Below are 15640 nucleotides of genomic sequence, written 5' to 3' on the forward strand. Positions count from 1 at the left end.
GTCTCTTTCCAGCTGATGGTCATCATGTTGCACCTGAACCAAGCCCTGCTCTCTATTCAACTCGTAGTTATGTGTCATGGCTTAGAAGGTACGTTGGATATTTTTTGTGTTTTTGCTGCTTGATTCTCTGCAGATGTTATTTACACGTTTCATTTTATATTGATTGATTGCTTTCTTCCATGTAGTAGCTAACCACTGGAGTGAACTGGTGTTCAGGGGAAAGTCTGTCACGTTAACCTGCAACAGATCCATGATAAACGCAACACAAGTCAACTGGACCAAAGGCAGATTTCTTTTCGCTTATAAAACTGCAAACAATGGCACGGTTTCAAATTTTACCTCCAACAGACAGAGAATAGACGTTGACTTTCATTCAAAGCTGAATATTTTTAATGCTCAGCATGAGGACGCAGGACTCTATAGATGTGACGTATCTGAGAGAAGAGGGACCTGGGTGGATGTGTGGAATTTAACTGTGTCTGAGGAACGGGAAGGTAAGTTGAGCGCGAAGTAGAGCTAATTGTTGCTACACCAGGCAGAGTGCAACTCTGAGCTCAAACTGCATGCTGCCTGAATCAATGCACATCTGACTTGCAGAAATCAACCAACCTTTCCGGTCGTTGTATTTTCTATACATAACCGCAGCTGTCATTGGGTTGCTTGTGTTTGCCATCACTTCAGCTGTTTGCCTCTACAGGTGAGTAACACCTTTTACCTTTCAGATTAGTTTGTGTGAACGAATTAATCGGACTCTTTTCTGCTCTGTTGCACAGCAGTTGTCGGTACTTGGATGACGGAGTTTGACCATAAAGCTCCACAACAGACAATTGTGTCCACGTTTAAGGGTCATTACCGCGAGGGATGCCGTGTCATCCCATATGTGCACATTTTGGAATCTCTTTATTTCTACACCACAAGGGAATGCGAACTTTCCTGCTGCTGCTCATGTCGTTGATTTGATGACAACTGAAAGTTTTCTTGACCTTTTGAATTTGAGTTTCACAGGATGTTCAGCTATTATTACCCACCCCCCCAAGACTAACGTAACTTTTGCAAAACAGCAACAATGCCAAAATGTAATGGCAACAGCAGTGCAAGAGAAGGTCAGTGAACTGAGGTCAATTCAATGGACATAGCTACCATTAGAAAGTGTTGCCTTACTTTCGATTTCAAAGAAGAGAAAGGTGTTTAAGCATCCCATCAAAAGCTTCTTAACACAGGTTTTCAGTATTTCAGATGTCCTTCCAATGTTTCATTCTTCCGCACTGGGTCCATCAAACCCATTATGAGTACAAGTGATATACTGACCTTGAGGTTTGCTTTGTCCTTTGGTCAAGACATTTTTTAATTCAACAGAGATTCCTGACAGACCAGTGTTGATGCTCTAATTCTTATTCTATCACTGCAGCTCAGAACAACATGAGACTCTGATGTCGTTCACTTGAGAAATTATCCACACACCGTTGAATACTTCCCATGGTTATAAATCAACATTTCTATCTGGTTGACCTCATCAGACTTTGGACTGCTTCTCTTTTCTTTTCTCAGCTTTGGCAGCAGAAACAGCCGCACATTACTCGACTGTGCAGTATATTCACAATTATTTGTTCATCATCAGAAAAAAAAGAGCAAAAACAATCTCTCTGTAAGACACTTGATTAAATGTAGGACCGTATTTACAGTATTTCATTAGCCTGACTTAAACAATCAAAAGTTCTCTCGTGTTTATTTTCTCACAGTTTACGTTTCGCGACAGCTAAATTTGCCCGCATGTATCAGGATTCTTATTAAGAACTTTATTCCCGGCTCTGACGATGTTGCATGTAATCAATGAGTCTGCGTCTTCCACGTGAATGCTCTCATAGCTTTGTAGTACAGGTTATCCAGGACGACCAATATCAAGCTTAGGGGAGCCAGATAACGGAAAGATATCCTGGTATGTAGTACCTGGTTCAGTCGCCTGTTCAACAAAACCAAGTACTTTAAGCAAACATAAGGAATATTCACTTTGATAAAGCACACACGTTTCCTTTGGTTAATGTGACAGATTCTGTGTGACTGCGTACCTTTAAGAATATATTGTAATACAAACATTTGACCTTAAACAGTGGCCTCATTGAACTCTTTTTAATAAAGGGCTGCGCATGACTTTCATTACTGATCATCTGAAGACTTTTTCAATTAATCAAGTTTTTGTTTAGTCTGTGAAATGTAAGAAATATCTATCACAGTTTTCCAATGATGTCTTCAGACACCTTGTTTTGTTCAATTTATTTATACATAAAGCGAGGAAAGCTGCAAATCATCAAATTGAGTAAGAGCTAGAGATATAATTGTTTAAGTAATGACATAATGATTAATCAATTATAAAACAATTGTTTTTCTTTGTCTTTATTATCCATTGTCACACGTGGAAACTCTGATTTAATAATTCACCTGCATCAGTGGGACGGGTATCATTATGAGGTTTGTCTTGGCTTGATCTCCACAGAAGACTGGGGACCAGGACACCAAATGGGGAGCCAATCCAGGACCAGTTTTCTCTTCCATTAGATGGAAAGGTCAGGTGAACTTTTGTCATCTCCACGTTGTCGCATTTCTTCATTTTTTCTTTTCCTTGCCAGAGAAATCATTGAACTTTTTGTCTCTGTAGGTGGACATCCCTCATCCGCAGGCTGACAGAGACAATAGGACAAATAAGAAGCGGAGGAGTCAGTACACGGAGAGGCTCAATTCAATATATGGTCTCTGATGAGTTGAAAGGACATAAAAAAAAAAACCTGAGTCAATCAGAGACATGACCTTTTAATATAATTTCAAATCAGGTGCTTCGAGTGAGGACAACTGGTCCACAGATGCCTTTGACCTTAAAGAAATATACATATATATATATATTTTTTTTAAATGTATCTTAAACATTGTATGTACTTTGTATTTTTTATGTATGATGGTTTTGTGCTGTGTTGAATGCCGTACTGTCCGTCCTGCGCTGTTGTATCACCAAGGCAACAGTGTTTGTTGTAATGGCAATAAAGTCAACTCAACTATACTCAACAGGCTTTAACTGAAGGTCTGTGCCCTCTAGGGTTCTGTAAGGGAAGTGCATGGAGTCTTTTTCAACCAACTGATTTATGTTTCAAAGACTCAAGTCAAGGTAAAGGGGCCTTCACGGTCCTCTAGCTGTGAGTTCTGTGAGTGTGCTGAAAGAAATGCGTGTTTTGGGCTCAGCCCAGGCTCTGTAAATCGAAAACAAATACAACAACAGTGCGTGTGCAGTTTGTAAACATCACTTATATGTCACACGTATATGTCTCAAATAATTTTCTTAAGGACCGAGGTACAAAGTAAGTCAAGTAAGTTCACCATAAGTTAACGGATTGGTTATTGAAATGCGGCCTGTGATCAAAATGGGGAACTATTCCAAAGTAGAGGTGAATTCATTATGCACTCATTATGCTGGTCTTGTTTCGCTTCTTCTAAGCATCATAAAGTGTCCGACATGCTCAGAAACCCTTCACACTCTGAGTGTCAAAAGCATCACCTAAATGTGGTTTTCCTGCCACTGAGATTATCCATTATGTGCATTTTATAATTCACTTCATCATATTATTCCTAATGATCATCATCATTTTAGTTTCAAGAAGGACCAAGCTTGAATTCTCAAAATTCTCATTCAAATTTAATAATTGTACTACCCCATATTTATATATATATATATATATATATATATATATATATATATATATATATATATATATATATATATATATATATATATATATATATATATATATCGTTGCTTTAAACTTCGCTAAACAGCAACTAACCACTTCCTTTCCTCTGTGCCTCCACCACAAACACTTATGAAGGTTCAGTGTGAAGATCTAGTCTGTCTCTTTCCAGCTGATGGTCATCATGTTGCACCTGAACCAAGCCCTGCTCTCCATTCAGCTCGTAGTTATGTGTCATGGCTTAGAAGGTACGGTGGATATTTTTTATGTTTTTGCTGCTTGATTCTCTGCAGATGTTATTTACACGTTTCATTTTATATTGATTGATTGCTTTCTTCCATGTAGTAGCTAACCACTGGAGTGAACTGGTGTTCAGGGGAAAGTCTGTCACGTTAACCTGCAACAGATCCATGATAAACGCAACACAAGTCAACTGGACCAAAGGCAGATTTCTTTTCTCTTATAAAACTGCAAACAATGGCACGGTTTCAAATTTTACCTCCAACAGACAGAGAATAGACGTTGACTTTCATTCAAAGCTGAATATTTTTAATGCTCAGCATGAGGACGCAGGACTCTATAGATGTGACGTATCTGAGAGAAGAGGGACCTGGGTGGATGTGTGGAATTTAACTGTGTCTGAGGAACGGGAAGGTAAGTTGAGCGCGAAGTAGAGCTAATTGTTGCTACACCAGGCAGAGTGCAACTCCGAGCTCAAACTGCATGCTGCTTGAATCAATGCACATCTGACTTGCAGAAATCAACCCACCTTTCCGGTCGTTGTATTTTCTATACATACGCATACTCATAACTGGGCTGCTTGTGTTTGGCATCACATTAGCTCTTTGCCTCTACAGGTGAGTAAAACTTTTCATTTTGTGCTGTGTGTAAAACATTGTCATGACAAAAGTTACATCTTGCTTTAGTGTTAAATGGTCGAAACCGTTTCATGTGCCCCTCTTTATTTATTTTTTTTACCTCCAATTTCTTATTCTACCCTCCACCATTTTGACGTCGTAGTGTGACCGTGGTGTGTGATCTCATTGCATTGTGGAACAATCTACAGTTTACTAAATTCTACACTTTTACCTTTTACTTTTGGGATTTTAAATGCAGGACTTGTAATTTAGTATTTTTACACTATGGTATTTACTAATTGTACTTACACTACTGGTCTCGTGCCGCTCAGTGTAAAGATGTGTTATTGTCCCCAACAGTATCAACTTGATCTCTATTATAACGTTTCTGGTCTCACTTTATTTCTACAGAAAACGCTTGGCCAGGACCTGAAAAAACGCTGTGGCAACAGGAAAACCTGAGTTTCATCTTCAGTTGGGAGAAGAGGAGATGATCTTTTTCATTGTTTGAACTTTCATGTTTTAGTTTCCTATAGTCTCTACTATTTCCTGCATCTGTGTCTATTCCAGTCCATTTTTATTTTCAGTCCCTGGTGGCAGGATACAGACAATCACAAGATGCAGTCAACACTTACATGAACCAATTTAGACTCGGTTCAATGTGTGACTTCTAGTAAGTATGAAGTTCAGATAATAGCTGAATAAGAAAAGGGATATTGACAGAAAGTATACGAGAGTACACATATAATTATGCATAAAAAATAAATATTTTCTGAGATAGAGGGTGTATGATACACATTTTTTTGTAGTTATGAAAATAACCTGAGGCATTGTTTATATTTTAATTTCTTGGAACCTAAAACCTCATGCTAGCTTACTGTACCTGCTTGGGTCTGTGACCATAAAATCCATGTAAAATATACCAAAATGCTAATGTTATAAATGTTTTGATAAGTGTAAAGGCTGTTGTTTTATTTTTTTTTGCTTCTTTTGTGTTGTCTGTCTTTTGAAAACTGCATAAAATGTTTAATGCAATAATATGGCCAACATTTATGTAACTATATCTTATATAAAACATTAAAACATCAGCGATCTATTATCTGTGCATGACTTTTTCCATGGAAATGTGGTGAGAAGTTTTTTGACAATTTTTTTCTTATATTTCTTAAAACTAAGGAAGTCTGAATGTAATTCATGAACAGGGCCACAACTATTGAGTACATCTGTCTAGCAGCTTCCAGTTTCTACTTCATGGTACAAGGATCACGTCCTCCGATTAAATCACATGCAAAACCTTGGGTTGCTTTTGCATCAGTTCTCCTTTATCTCTTCTCCCTCGTGGCATGAGGGTGAGGGTTTAAAATGTCATACGGTGCCTTAGAATACAAACAGCTTCGGCTTGACTGTGATGTCGTACTTACAGACCCAGTCTAATGTGATTTGCTTTGATGCCTGCATTCTCTACCAATGTGATACAGACACATGTATGAAACTGTAGTCAAATCCATGTTTCCACACGTCGGTTATATATCTCCTTAACAGACGATATTTGCATAGTTGGAAAAAAACACCAAAACCATTAAATTGAAGCAGTTAAATGTAATTATATATATATGTTTATATATAATTATATATATATGTTTATATATTTATATATATATATTCATATATATATATACCTGTGTCTATCCTACTGTTATGTGAACATGTCTGAATTGGTCTGTATGACACGTGTAGGCGTGTTAATAAGCCAGCAGATGGTGTCAAAGTTTTGTTATGAATCTAAAATGCCACGGGAAGGATGGTGTGTCCTCGCCTCGAAGGAATGAATACAGGGTACACAAAAAATACACCTTTATTTGTTATTCTTAATATGTACATTGAGCTCAAATGTTGCTCACTGAGCTGCAACTTTTTATGTTATTTAAAAAATCAATAAAATAAACATTGCGCCGTTCTGCAGTCATACGCCGTTCTGCGCATGCGTCACCGTTTATCGCCTTTCCGGGGTCGGGGTGTTTTGCTGAGTCCACACCTCCCTCTGGGATGCCCCGCTGTCCAACGAACTCCTAGAGACGAATGGCTGAATGGAGGCTCTCCCGTGTGTGTCGCCGCGGCCGGCCGCCGTGTCCGGGCTGACGTCGCTGGTGGTTCTCATCCTGGTCCTGAGCGGACATCTTGACGGTAGGACGGATCCACCCGCACACCTAGCGCACAGACTGCCCCGTCACATGTATACAAGTTGGACTCTGTCAGTCCAGCGCCATATTGCAACAAAGACGAGTCATCCTCATCATCTCACCTTTACAACGTGACGTCGAGACGTCGAGACGTCACAATGTAACTGAGGAAAACGCGACAGTTCGCACAATGAGCGAGCACGTGTCGACTGCGGAGGAGAGAGAGAAAACCACAACTCCCTTTGCCCATCACCTGCTGCACGAGCAGCACGTGGACAGGGAACATGGCACATTGCAGGTTCCATATAAATATGTACTACAGTTATCAGCTCATGAAACTACCACTGATGATAACAACATCAATAATAATAATAATAATAATAATAATGGTGGGATTATTATTATTAAGTTACATGTTCATGCTTAGGTTAGAGCTGCAACAGTCAATCCACTAAACTTACTATTTTGATGATCGGTTAATCGGTTCAAGTAGTTTTTGTGGGGGGAAAAAAGGCAAAGTTCTCCGATTTCAGCTTCTTAAATGTGAGGTTTTTTTTGCTCCAAGGAAACCAACTGACATCAGCTCCCCCAATAATAACATCTGTAATTTATGAGTTGTTTGGTCCATAAAATGTCATTGAATGGTGAAACATGTTGATCGTGTGTTCCCAAAACCCCAAGATGACATAAGGCGCTATGTCCACAAACCAGAGATATTCAGTAAATTGTCATAGAGGTGCAAACAACAGAAAAAATATTTGCATTTAAGATGCTGAAATCAGAGAATCTTGACTCTTTTATCATCAAAATTACCTAACCTGATAATTAGCTAATTCAGTTGTCCGATTACTGTTCGATTAATCGATTAATTGTAGCAGCTTTAAACATGACAACAATCTCAATCATTTGACTATAAGAGGAGTAATACGACTAACTCACTTCCCTTCAGGTTGTTAAATTATTTTTAACAACCTGGTAGGTGTGCTTTCTAATAGCCTGATGAGATTTCATGCATCTTGCAGCTCTGCGGGTGATTGCGGGAAACAAGACCGTGGTGCAAGGGGAGAGCGTTATCTTGACCTGCAAACTTGTGGACTCCACGGAGGAGCTCACCCAGATCTCTTGGCAGAGGTCGACCAGAGGAAAGCCCCAGAATAACAATTTCTTGACGGTCCAGTCCTCCAATGGACCACTGTTTGTCAATGGGCGCGATGATCAGTTGAAATTTATTGGGAGCTTCCGTGAGAAGGATGGATCTTTCCAGATATCCAATGTCACATTGCTGCATGAAGGCGTCTACTCCTGCATCTTCACTTTGTTCCCCAGTGGAGCTCACAAGACAACGATACTTCTTAACGTGCTCGGTAAAATGAATATTGCATTAAAAAAATTGTGTGGGTATGAGAGAGAGAAAGAGCCGTGTTGATCCCTTCTTGCTTGCATGTTTACTTTTTGTGTGTGTAATAACTCTTCTAGTGCCTCCAGTCACACGTGTGGAAGATAATCTTCCATTTCTGGCTGATGAAGAAGTTAGCATTGCTACCTGCACGGCTGCAGGTTCCAAGCCTCCTGCAGAGGTGAGGTGGCTCACCGGTGCTCTGGGAGAACAACTGCGGGCAACAACCAGCTCCACCAACCACACCAACGGTACGACTACCACAGTCAGCTCCCTGCTCGGAGTGCCGACCAAAGACATCAACAAACGCGTGGTCCAGTGCGTCGTCAGCAGTTCAGCTCTGCTGGAGGAGAAAACCATGCCCTTCACCATACAGGTCTACTGTGGGTACAAAAATACTCCTCTACCTCAGTTTCTTTTTCCTTCTCATTTGCGTCATCTGTTTTAAGAATTTCTCAAATCATTTCACTTTCTTTCAAGAAAGGCGGTTTTGAAAGAAATATTGTTTGCATGGTGACTAAATATTTTTCCATCCACTGCTCTGCTCTGAAGCTGAACTCCAGGCCTGAACTTGGTTGCCTATTTTAAAACTATAATTACTGCCTTGGTTGTGGTTGTTTTGTCTCTGCCATCCAGTCAAGTTGCAGGAAATATGGTCACAATCTGCCCTGTTGTTCTTCACTGATACCTTATGCCTTAAGATGTTACAGTTGGGATGAAATGGTGAAATTTCAGACGGTTAGTTCTACCGTTTCAAATTTTAATTTTAAAACCGCGGCTGATAACCAGGGTATATTACTCCAGTAAATACTGTTTCCCAGACGCAGGTGCAGCTGCAACGTGGGTTTATTGTGGATCCGAGATATAAAACTGTTTTGTTTTGTTTTATTTCAAATCTGATTATTTCATGGTGGTTATGGTGTAAAGTAGAATCAAACACAGGCACATCTCTGCACAAGACAGGATCTTTGTGTATGCAATGCAGCCGCAGTAGGTCTCTTCGTCGAAAAGATAGTGAGCTGTTCTTTTGAAAAGGTTTATGTATCCTTTTGAACATAATACTGATAACTGTGATATCTATCTCTATGTATCTATCTTTATATCTATCTAGCTTTAACTCAACTGGCTAATGGGATATGACGGTGACAGTGATGATGTTTTATATCCAAATATATTTAGTGACCTCATGATGTTCAGTAAAAAAACAATTTCCTGCCATTATTCAATTTTTGCCATTTTTTCAAATTATCTTGTTAAAATAAAGTTTGATTTAAATTTTGGAATTTTCTTTTGGTTTTTTGATTTAAAATTAAATCAGAAGTTAATGACAAAACTCACTAATAGCTGTCAAACAGCCTAAACAGCAGCCAAACGTAACGTAACATTATGTTACACTTTATTCCTCTGGGCAGAGCTGTGTCGCTTGAGCTCTCCCACCTACTAACGTTACACACTGAGCACTCTTGTTGTTCCACACCCAGTTTTGCCCTGAGGCTGCTTTGACGTGACAGAAACACTGTCTCCATTTGTTGGTTATTGAAACATGCTTGTTTAATGAGAGCTTGGTTTACTGTCTCTGGGGGCTGTGGACCAGCAGTCTGTGTTGAAAACTCGAGACAACAGCGTTCTTTCAAAGGAAGTTCACCTACTGTAGATGTGGAGTTTGAGCTCTTGCCAGTAGTAATCCTTAATGTTTGTTAATTGATGGATTTTTGGGTATTCATTTATCAGTTGCAGTACGCAAATATGTTTTGCGACAGTCAAGTAGGAAGTGTCTTTATCATGATTAAACAAGATCATCGTGTGAAACAAATAAGGCCTGTGCGGGGATTCAAATTTGCTAATCCAAAAGGACCTTGAAAACAATGAAACTGTATCAGTGCGTCATGGAATTTGAGCCACACACTGTTATCAATTCTATGTTTACAATACTTTAGTACTTTCCCACATACAGCGAAAACACAGCTGATTCTCTCTCTCTCTCTCTCTGTTTCTTGCAGTTTCACCCAGGGAAGTGAACATTACCACAAAATCCAAGGAAACATTTCAGTGCATGGCTCAAGCCAACCCAAGTGCAGAATTAACTTGGAGCAGGTACAGCAGTTAGAATGAACCAGATTCAAAGGTTTTTTGGTACGAAGCAAGAATTTTTTTTTAAACTATTTTGAAATTGTACATTTTGAAATCATGTAATTAAGACCTATGAACTACTTGGAATTCTAGAGACTTGTAATACAAATTAAATTTTTACAAAATCCAGAACAAAAACTTGAACAAAAAAGACCAATTTGACAATTTGGCACATTAGCTGCACCCATGGATTCAGCAACACCACTTGAGTGAGCGCACTGACATTTTGAGGTTGTTTTGTAGATATGAGTGAGATACCCTGAATAATCTGCTCAATCTCCTCTTTATCCTAATTAAATCAGCAAACAACAAAACCGAATTGTTAAACTTAATTGTTAAAATTAATCTAATGGAATCAACCCATCATTTGTCATCGAATGAAGGTAAATGTTTAAGTTTTAGTAGTGATTTCAAGTCAGTTGAACTCAAAATTCCATACCACAATGAATGTTGCTGCTGAATTCAGTCCCAACAAGGCAGACAGAGTCTGCGCCAGGAAAAACCGGAGCCCTTTCTGCATGTGTGGGACATATATTTGATCATCAGTCTTGTTTGTTGCTTCAGATCAGGCCAAGCGTGGCCTCAGTCTGCCGTCCGAGGAGAGGATGGAACACTACAGTTTCAGAGCATGAGCTCTGACCTGAATGGCCTCTACCATTGTGAAGCATCTAACCAACATGGAAGGAACCATGGTAACCTCTTTGTGCATGTGACTTCAGGTGAGGTGAGGTGAGGTGAGGTGAGGTGTGTGTGTGTGTGTGTGTGTGTGTGTGTGTCGTAGTTATAAAAACACCTGCATGCATTTAGTCAGGTTTCCTCCCACACACCCTAGAAATTCCATGATATGTGCATTGGAGCTGAAAGACTTGGTCCCTCCCACCTGTTTCCTTTGTAGTAGAGTCAAGTGGAAGACATTCACTACTCCCCCCACTGCCCTACAGGAAATGATCTTGTGAAGTGGTCCATGTCACAGTCATGGTCATTTCATGTCTCAGTTTCTTTTTTTTAATCGCAGGACCTGCGAGGACAAGAACGTTTGTCAGAGCACATTTCACCAAGGGTTTAGCTGTGCAAAGTTAGTCGACTAAATGTAGTGTGGAATCTAACGCTAAATGTTATGTAACAGAAGAAAAATATCAAATATTAAGTACAATAAACACCTGTACATGTTAGTACAACATTTTTAAAATGTAGCATCATGGCAACCATTCGGCTGTGCCTTTCGAGCGAAATGGACACGGTGAAGTCGAGCCAGACTTCCTGGTTTGCGGGGCTGCAGTCACAGTGATGTAAAAGGACAAGATCAAGTGTCATTGTGGTTTGAAACTGGATGAGTTGCAAGGAAAAAGGCTCTTGCTTAAGTTCAGGCTCCTTGGCGGAGTTTGTTTGGCCGACAGGCAGATTTCGCAAACCTGCATTCTGTCAGTGTTCTGCAAACAAGTTTTGTGTTGAGTGAGATAACAGCTTAGATTCAAGCTTCTCCCTCTGTTTTAGGTCTCTACAAACTCCTTGGAGAAATCCCTTACTCCACTGTATTCACCAGCTTGTTGCTAGTCTGCTGTTCAGTGCTAAGCAGGTGTACGGAAGGTTTTTAGAGCTATTGTGCATGTACAGCGGCCACAAACTGACTATAAGCTATGACATCAGTAAGAGCGAAACAATATAGTAAAGTTGCAGTCACAAACAATGAGCTGAAACCAGGCGGAAGGGAGCTGCGAGATTCAGGCGAATACTTGCTTTGGCTTCATCACTTCAAATGTCAACTTTCACATTTCATATAGCCATTTGATACATTGTTATTATAAATAATTTAATAGTAATTGTTTAAAGTAAAAGAATACATTTGAAGGAGTTAGTACACGGAAGATGTGAATATTACACATGTCTCGTGTGATGAATACATTTACACCTTTTCACATTTTGCGATGTCCTCTTTGTGCTTTTAGATTTAGCGAGAGAAACTGGCCGTGTAAATCAGTATTTCTTCTTACTGAGTTCTTCTTTCTTGTGTCCCTACAGGAAGCTGCACCGCTTGTTGGACTTTGTTTGCTATTTTGCTTTCTGTCATTATCATTGGAGCTGCAGCGTGGTACCTTTATAAATCTGGAAAATTTCCAAGGTACCAAGTACAGTATTACTGCACATTAAATCTAATTATTTTGTGGTGTATTAATTCATAGTTGATTGTCTAGGTCATTAGGTGGGACAAGCAGGAAGAAGCAGAAGGATCAAAGTAATTCCAGGGGATCCAGCGAAGAGGGACAGAGAGTAAAAGAAGAAGACCCAGAAGAAGAACTTTAAGAAGAAACGTTACAACAGGCATTGATACATTATTATGTTTGATCTGGTGCAATGCTCTGCAGTTCTATTTATTTCAATTAATCACTAATCACTATCTTTCATACAATAATTAGATGCATTTCATTATTACGACACATTTCATTATATCTCCTCTTCTGGAAATTGATGATCTCTTTTCTTTCACCATTTGTTTAAAGTATCATTTGATATGAAATGTTTTAATCAGTTGTTTTGAATTGTCTCTCTTAGTGACCTCATTGACGTCCATGGAAGCGACAAGATCGTCAGCAATTGTATTGCAGGTGATCTACAAGCTCCACCACACTGTTCACTCGGTGAATAGGTGCAACAGTCCAGGTGCTGTGTATCAGTTTGTATCCCCGTCAGTGCCAGTTATTATATAATATATTTTTAATTCAAGGTTGTTTTTTTTTATATTTCCTGTTTGGAACTGATTACTCATTGAGGTCCTCCCATGTTGACCTCGCCTCATTTCATTCCGGTGGGTGGAGGGAGGGAGAATAAAAATAACAATGATAACAGTAATAAATACATAGTTAAATATGTTGACGATAAAAAACATTAATAAAACGTAATAGATAAGGATAAAATACATACAAAAAACAGATAGATATACTTCTATATATATATATATATATATACCACATATGGCTGACAGTATAAATATTGTCCCTTTAGTGTTTACAATGGCACGGCTGCCTGTCTCGTCAAGACTTGCCTAACTACTAATTGCTAGCAAATTTTTCCTGTTGCCTGGAGATTGTCTGCAGAGGACGCATATCTGTCTGTGTAATAGTTTACCGTCAATATGGGAAAAAAAACTTGTAATGTCAATGTTGAGTTTGCTACAACAGAACAGGTTACTTTGCCGGGTACCCAACTGAGTTTATTTATGCCAACACCACCACTGAAAGTACGATCACACTGAATTCAAAGCTCAAACTCAAAGCTGCTCAACTTTTGAAACTGCATAAGATGGAATATATCTATATCTCTATATATTTTATTCTAATTCATACAAAGCCTAACCTAAAAGCAGTATGTCTACTTTGAAATGTTTCTACAACTGCAAACAGTTTGTATTATGCAGTAACCACAAGTGGTTACTACTTTTACTTACTTTACAAGTAATTATTTTTAATACAGTTAGTACAGTTCTTTCAATAAGTTTGAAGTAATGTGTTACCTGTTGTGTTAGCTTCTGAACTGCATTAAGACAGAAGTTAGCAATGAAGCTCTACGTTCCAATCAAAAAACATGTATAATATGAAAAGTTACACTGCATCTCCAAAATGCATATTCCTGTTATACTGTCTCGTGTGTTTACAGTTGATTTGTGTAAGAAACGCACATCCAGGTGCACAATGGACATGTTTGCTCAGAAAAGGTGTTTTTCAGAGCTAGCCTAAAGTATATAGCCAAGCTAACACCTCTGTGAGTAAACAGGCACAACCTATACCTTTAGCTTAATGCTAATATTGCGAAGCTAACATACTCACAATCCCAGTGTAACTACGCTAAAGTTTAGGAGCTAACCTGTGCACCTCTAGCTGGTAAGCATGCTTGTTAACATTTGATATTTACCAGTGTGTGACCGGCACAGCCACACAGTTAGCATTGCTAAAAAATGAGCGATTACTGCAATCAATTTAATTATCGTTAAGACAAAACCGAAAATATCTATCTGCTAATGGCACTAGAGGAAACATTAAGAGGTACAGGATACATCATCAAGGGGCCATGAATGTCTACACCCAAATTGGTGTAGGCCTAGACATAGTTTTCCTGGATGAAAACCAACTACAGTTTATTCAATCCATCCACAATTTGAGGATCACTGCAGACACTGGGATTCATCCTGTGGACAAGAAACTGTCAAGTGAATCAAACCAAGTGTTCGACTGACCAAAATATAGTTTTAGTTATAGTCTTAGTCCTGATTAGTCTGTAGGCTTGGCTTTAATCATATTTATTCAAACTAATTCTTCTGAGCTTTAATTATACACAAGTTACATATTTTTAACTGTTGTACTTAAATCTTTATGTATCTGATTTTCCAGTCAGTTTAGGGTGTGGGTCATGGCGAGACCTTTAAAACTAAAGCTGCAACAGTATCTCTTTTCCACTAATTCAATTCCTACTTGTTGATATACTACACTTCATAGCAGCAGCACAAAGTGCTTTATGTAGTACTTAAAGATACAGTATGAATAAGTGAATGTGCATTAAACAACCTTTAATTTGCCCAAGATTTGGCAATAATAGAATCATGTTTAAAGGGCAACTTTAAACTTAAAAGACATTTGAAAACATTTTGAAAATGAAAAAATTTAATAAAATCTGTCCGTGCGGAGAAGTGAGTCTACCAGACATCTGTAGCCTGCTCCTTATGTTTTTTAAGTTTACTGGTTTGAGCTCTTTCATACATGCTTGGTCTACGTGAACCACTACTAACATAACACCCAAATTTCTGACTGAACTATCGGAAGCTGAGTTGCATTGTGGGTCTTTTTGTTGTTCTAAAGCCTTAACTCATCATGATCAGTGTGTTGTGTGTTCAGTTATTCACATTACATTTTTTTCATTGAAGTTTTTAGAGTAGAAGAGACTTTACCAATGCAGTAATTTTCTCACAAATGTTTTTTTTCCCGTGTGGTGTGTCTTTCCATTTCAGTCTTGTTCCATTGCTTGTTTTTAAATTACATTGACTCAAGTAGTGATGACATTAATTGCCTTCGCGTGCACTTGTATCCTCATTAAAGTAAGTTAAACATTACAAATGTGTCAGATTTGCTGCGGTCAAGGTTTTCTGTATTTACAGTAACAACTCTACACACACTGTCCTTGATGCCGAATCCACAGTTTTGGTTACTGAAACACTTCTAGAATAGTCTTTGCCTGTATCACACAGTATTTCCTGGATCCAGGTTTGTGTCTACTTCACTAGGAACAATAATCCAGCCAAAGTAAAGACAGAATAGGCGAACTGAGTTTCTTGGCTTAGCTTTGTCCTTTTAGAGTGGA

General features: G+C 38.8%; 2 protein-coding genes and 2 long non-coding RNA genes across 8 annotated transcripts in view; 3 read left to right on the forward strand and 1 right to left on the reverse strand.

Moving 5' to 3' along the window:
- LOC118282941 overlaps window positions 1-3049 on the forward strand; it is a 3102-nt gene extending 53 nt beyond the window's left edge. The window contains exons 1-5 of one of the 3 annotated variants that reach the window (XM_035604519.2): window positions 1-88; window positions 186-494; window positions 598-697; window positions 2492-2561; window positions 2654-3049. The exon at window positions 1-88 is cut by the window's left edge and continues 53 nt beyond it. In XM_035604519.2, the coding sequence (XP_035460412.1) occupies window positions 16-88; window positions 186-494; window positions 598-697; window positions 2492-2561; window positions 2654-2752 (651 nt within the window). In that variant the 5' untranslated portion in view covers window positions 1-15 and the 3' untranslated portion in view covers window positions 2753-3049. The remainder of the gene's footprint in view (window positions 89-185; window positions 495-597; window positions 698-2491; window positions 2562-2653) is intronic. The other 2 variants (XM_035604522.2, XM_035604521.2) reach the window with 2 other exon arrangements.
- Window positions 3050-3825: 776 nt separating this feature from the next.
- Window positions 3826-5676, forward strand: LOC118282942. Its single transcript, XR_004784407.2, has 4 exons — window positions 3826-3979; window positions 4077-4385; window positions 4489-4588; window positions 5000-5676. It is a non-coding gene; the product is annotated as an uncharacterized LOC118282942 (long non-coding RNA).
- Window positions 5677-6574: 898 nt separating this feature from the next.
- On the forward strand, window positions 6575-15392 carry si:ch211-214p13.3 (nectin-1). 2 transcript variants are annotated; one of them, XM_035603902.2, is made up of 8 exons: window positions 6575-6772; window positions 7791-8132; window positions 8245-8547; window positions 10165-10258; window positions 10859-10986; window positions 12314-12413; window positions 12487-12613; window positions 12845-15392. In XM_035603902.2, exons 1-7 carry the CDS (start codon window positions 6676-6678, stop codon window positions 12593-12595), a joined length of 1173 nt encoding a protein of 390 aa, XP_035459795.1. In that variant the 5' UTR covers window positions 6575-6675; the 3' UTR covers window positions 12596-12613; window positions 12845-15392. The 2 variants fall into 2 exon arrangements, with proteins under 2 accessions (XP_035459795.1, XP_035459794.1); XM_035603901.2 differs by having other exon boundaries at window positions 6576-6772; window positions 10859-11013.
- Window positions 6754-7173, reverse strand: LOC124850991. 2 transcript variants are annotated; one of them, XR_007032108.1, is made up of 2 exons: window positions 6891-7173; window positions 6754-6795 (listed from the first exon to the last, which is right to left on the reverse strand). It is a non-coding gene; the product is annotated as an uncharacterized LOC124850991 (long non-coding RNA). The 2 variants fall into 2 exon arrangements; XR_007032107.1 differs by having other exon boundaries at window positions 6754-6807.
- Window positions 15393-15640: the final 248 nt, after the last annotated feature.

The sequence above is a fragment of the Scophthalmus maximus genome, chromosome 14 (genome assembly GCF_022379125.1).
Source record: "Scophthalmus maximus strain ysfricsl-2021 chromosome 14, ASM2237912v1, whole genome shotgun sequence".
NCBI classification, from domain to species: Eukaryota; Metazoa; Chordata; class Actinopteri; order Pleuronectiformes; family Scophthalmidae; genus Scophthalmus; species Scophthalmus maximus.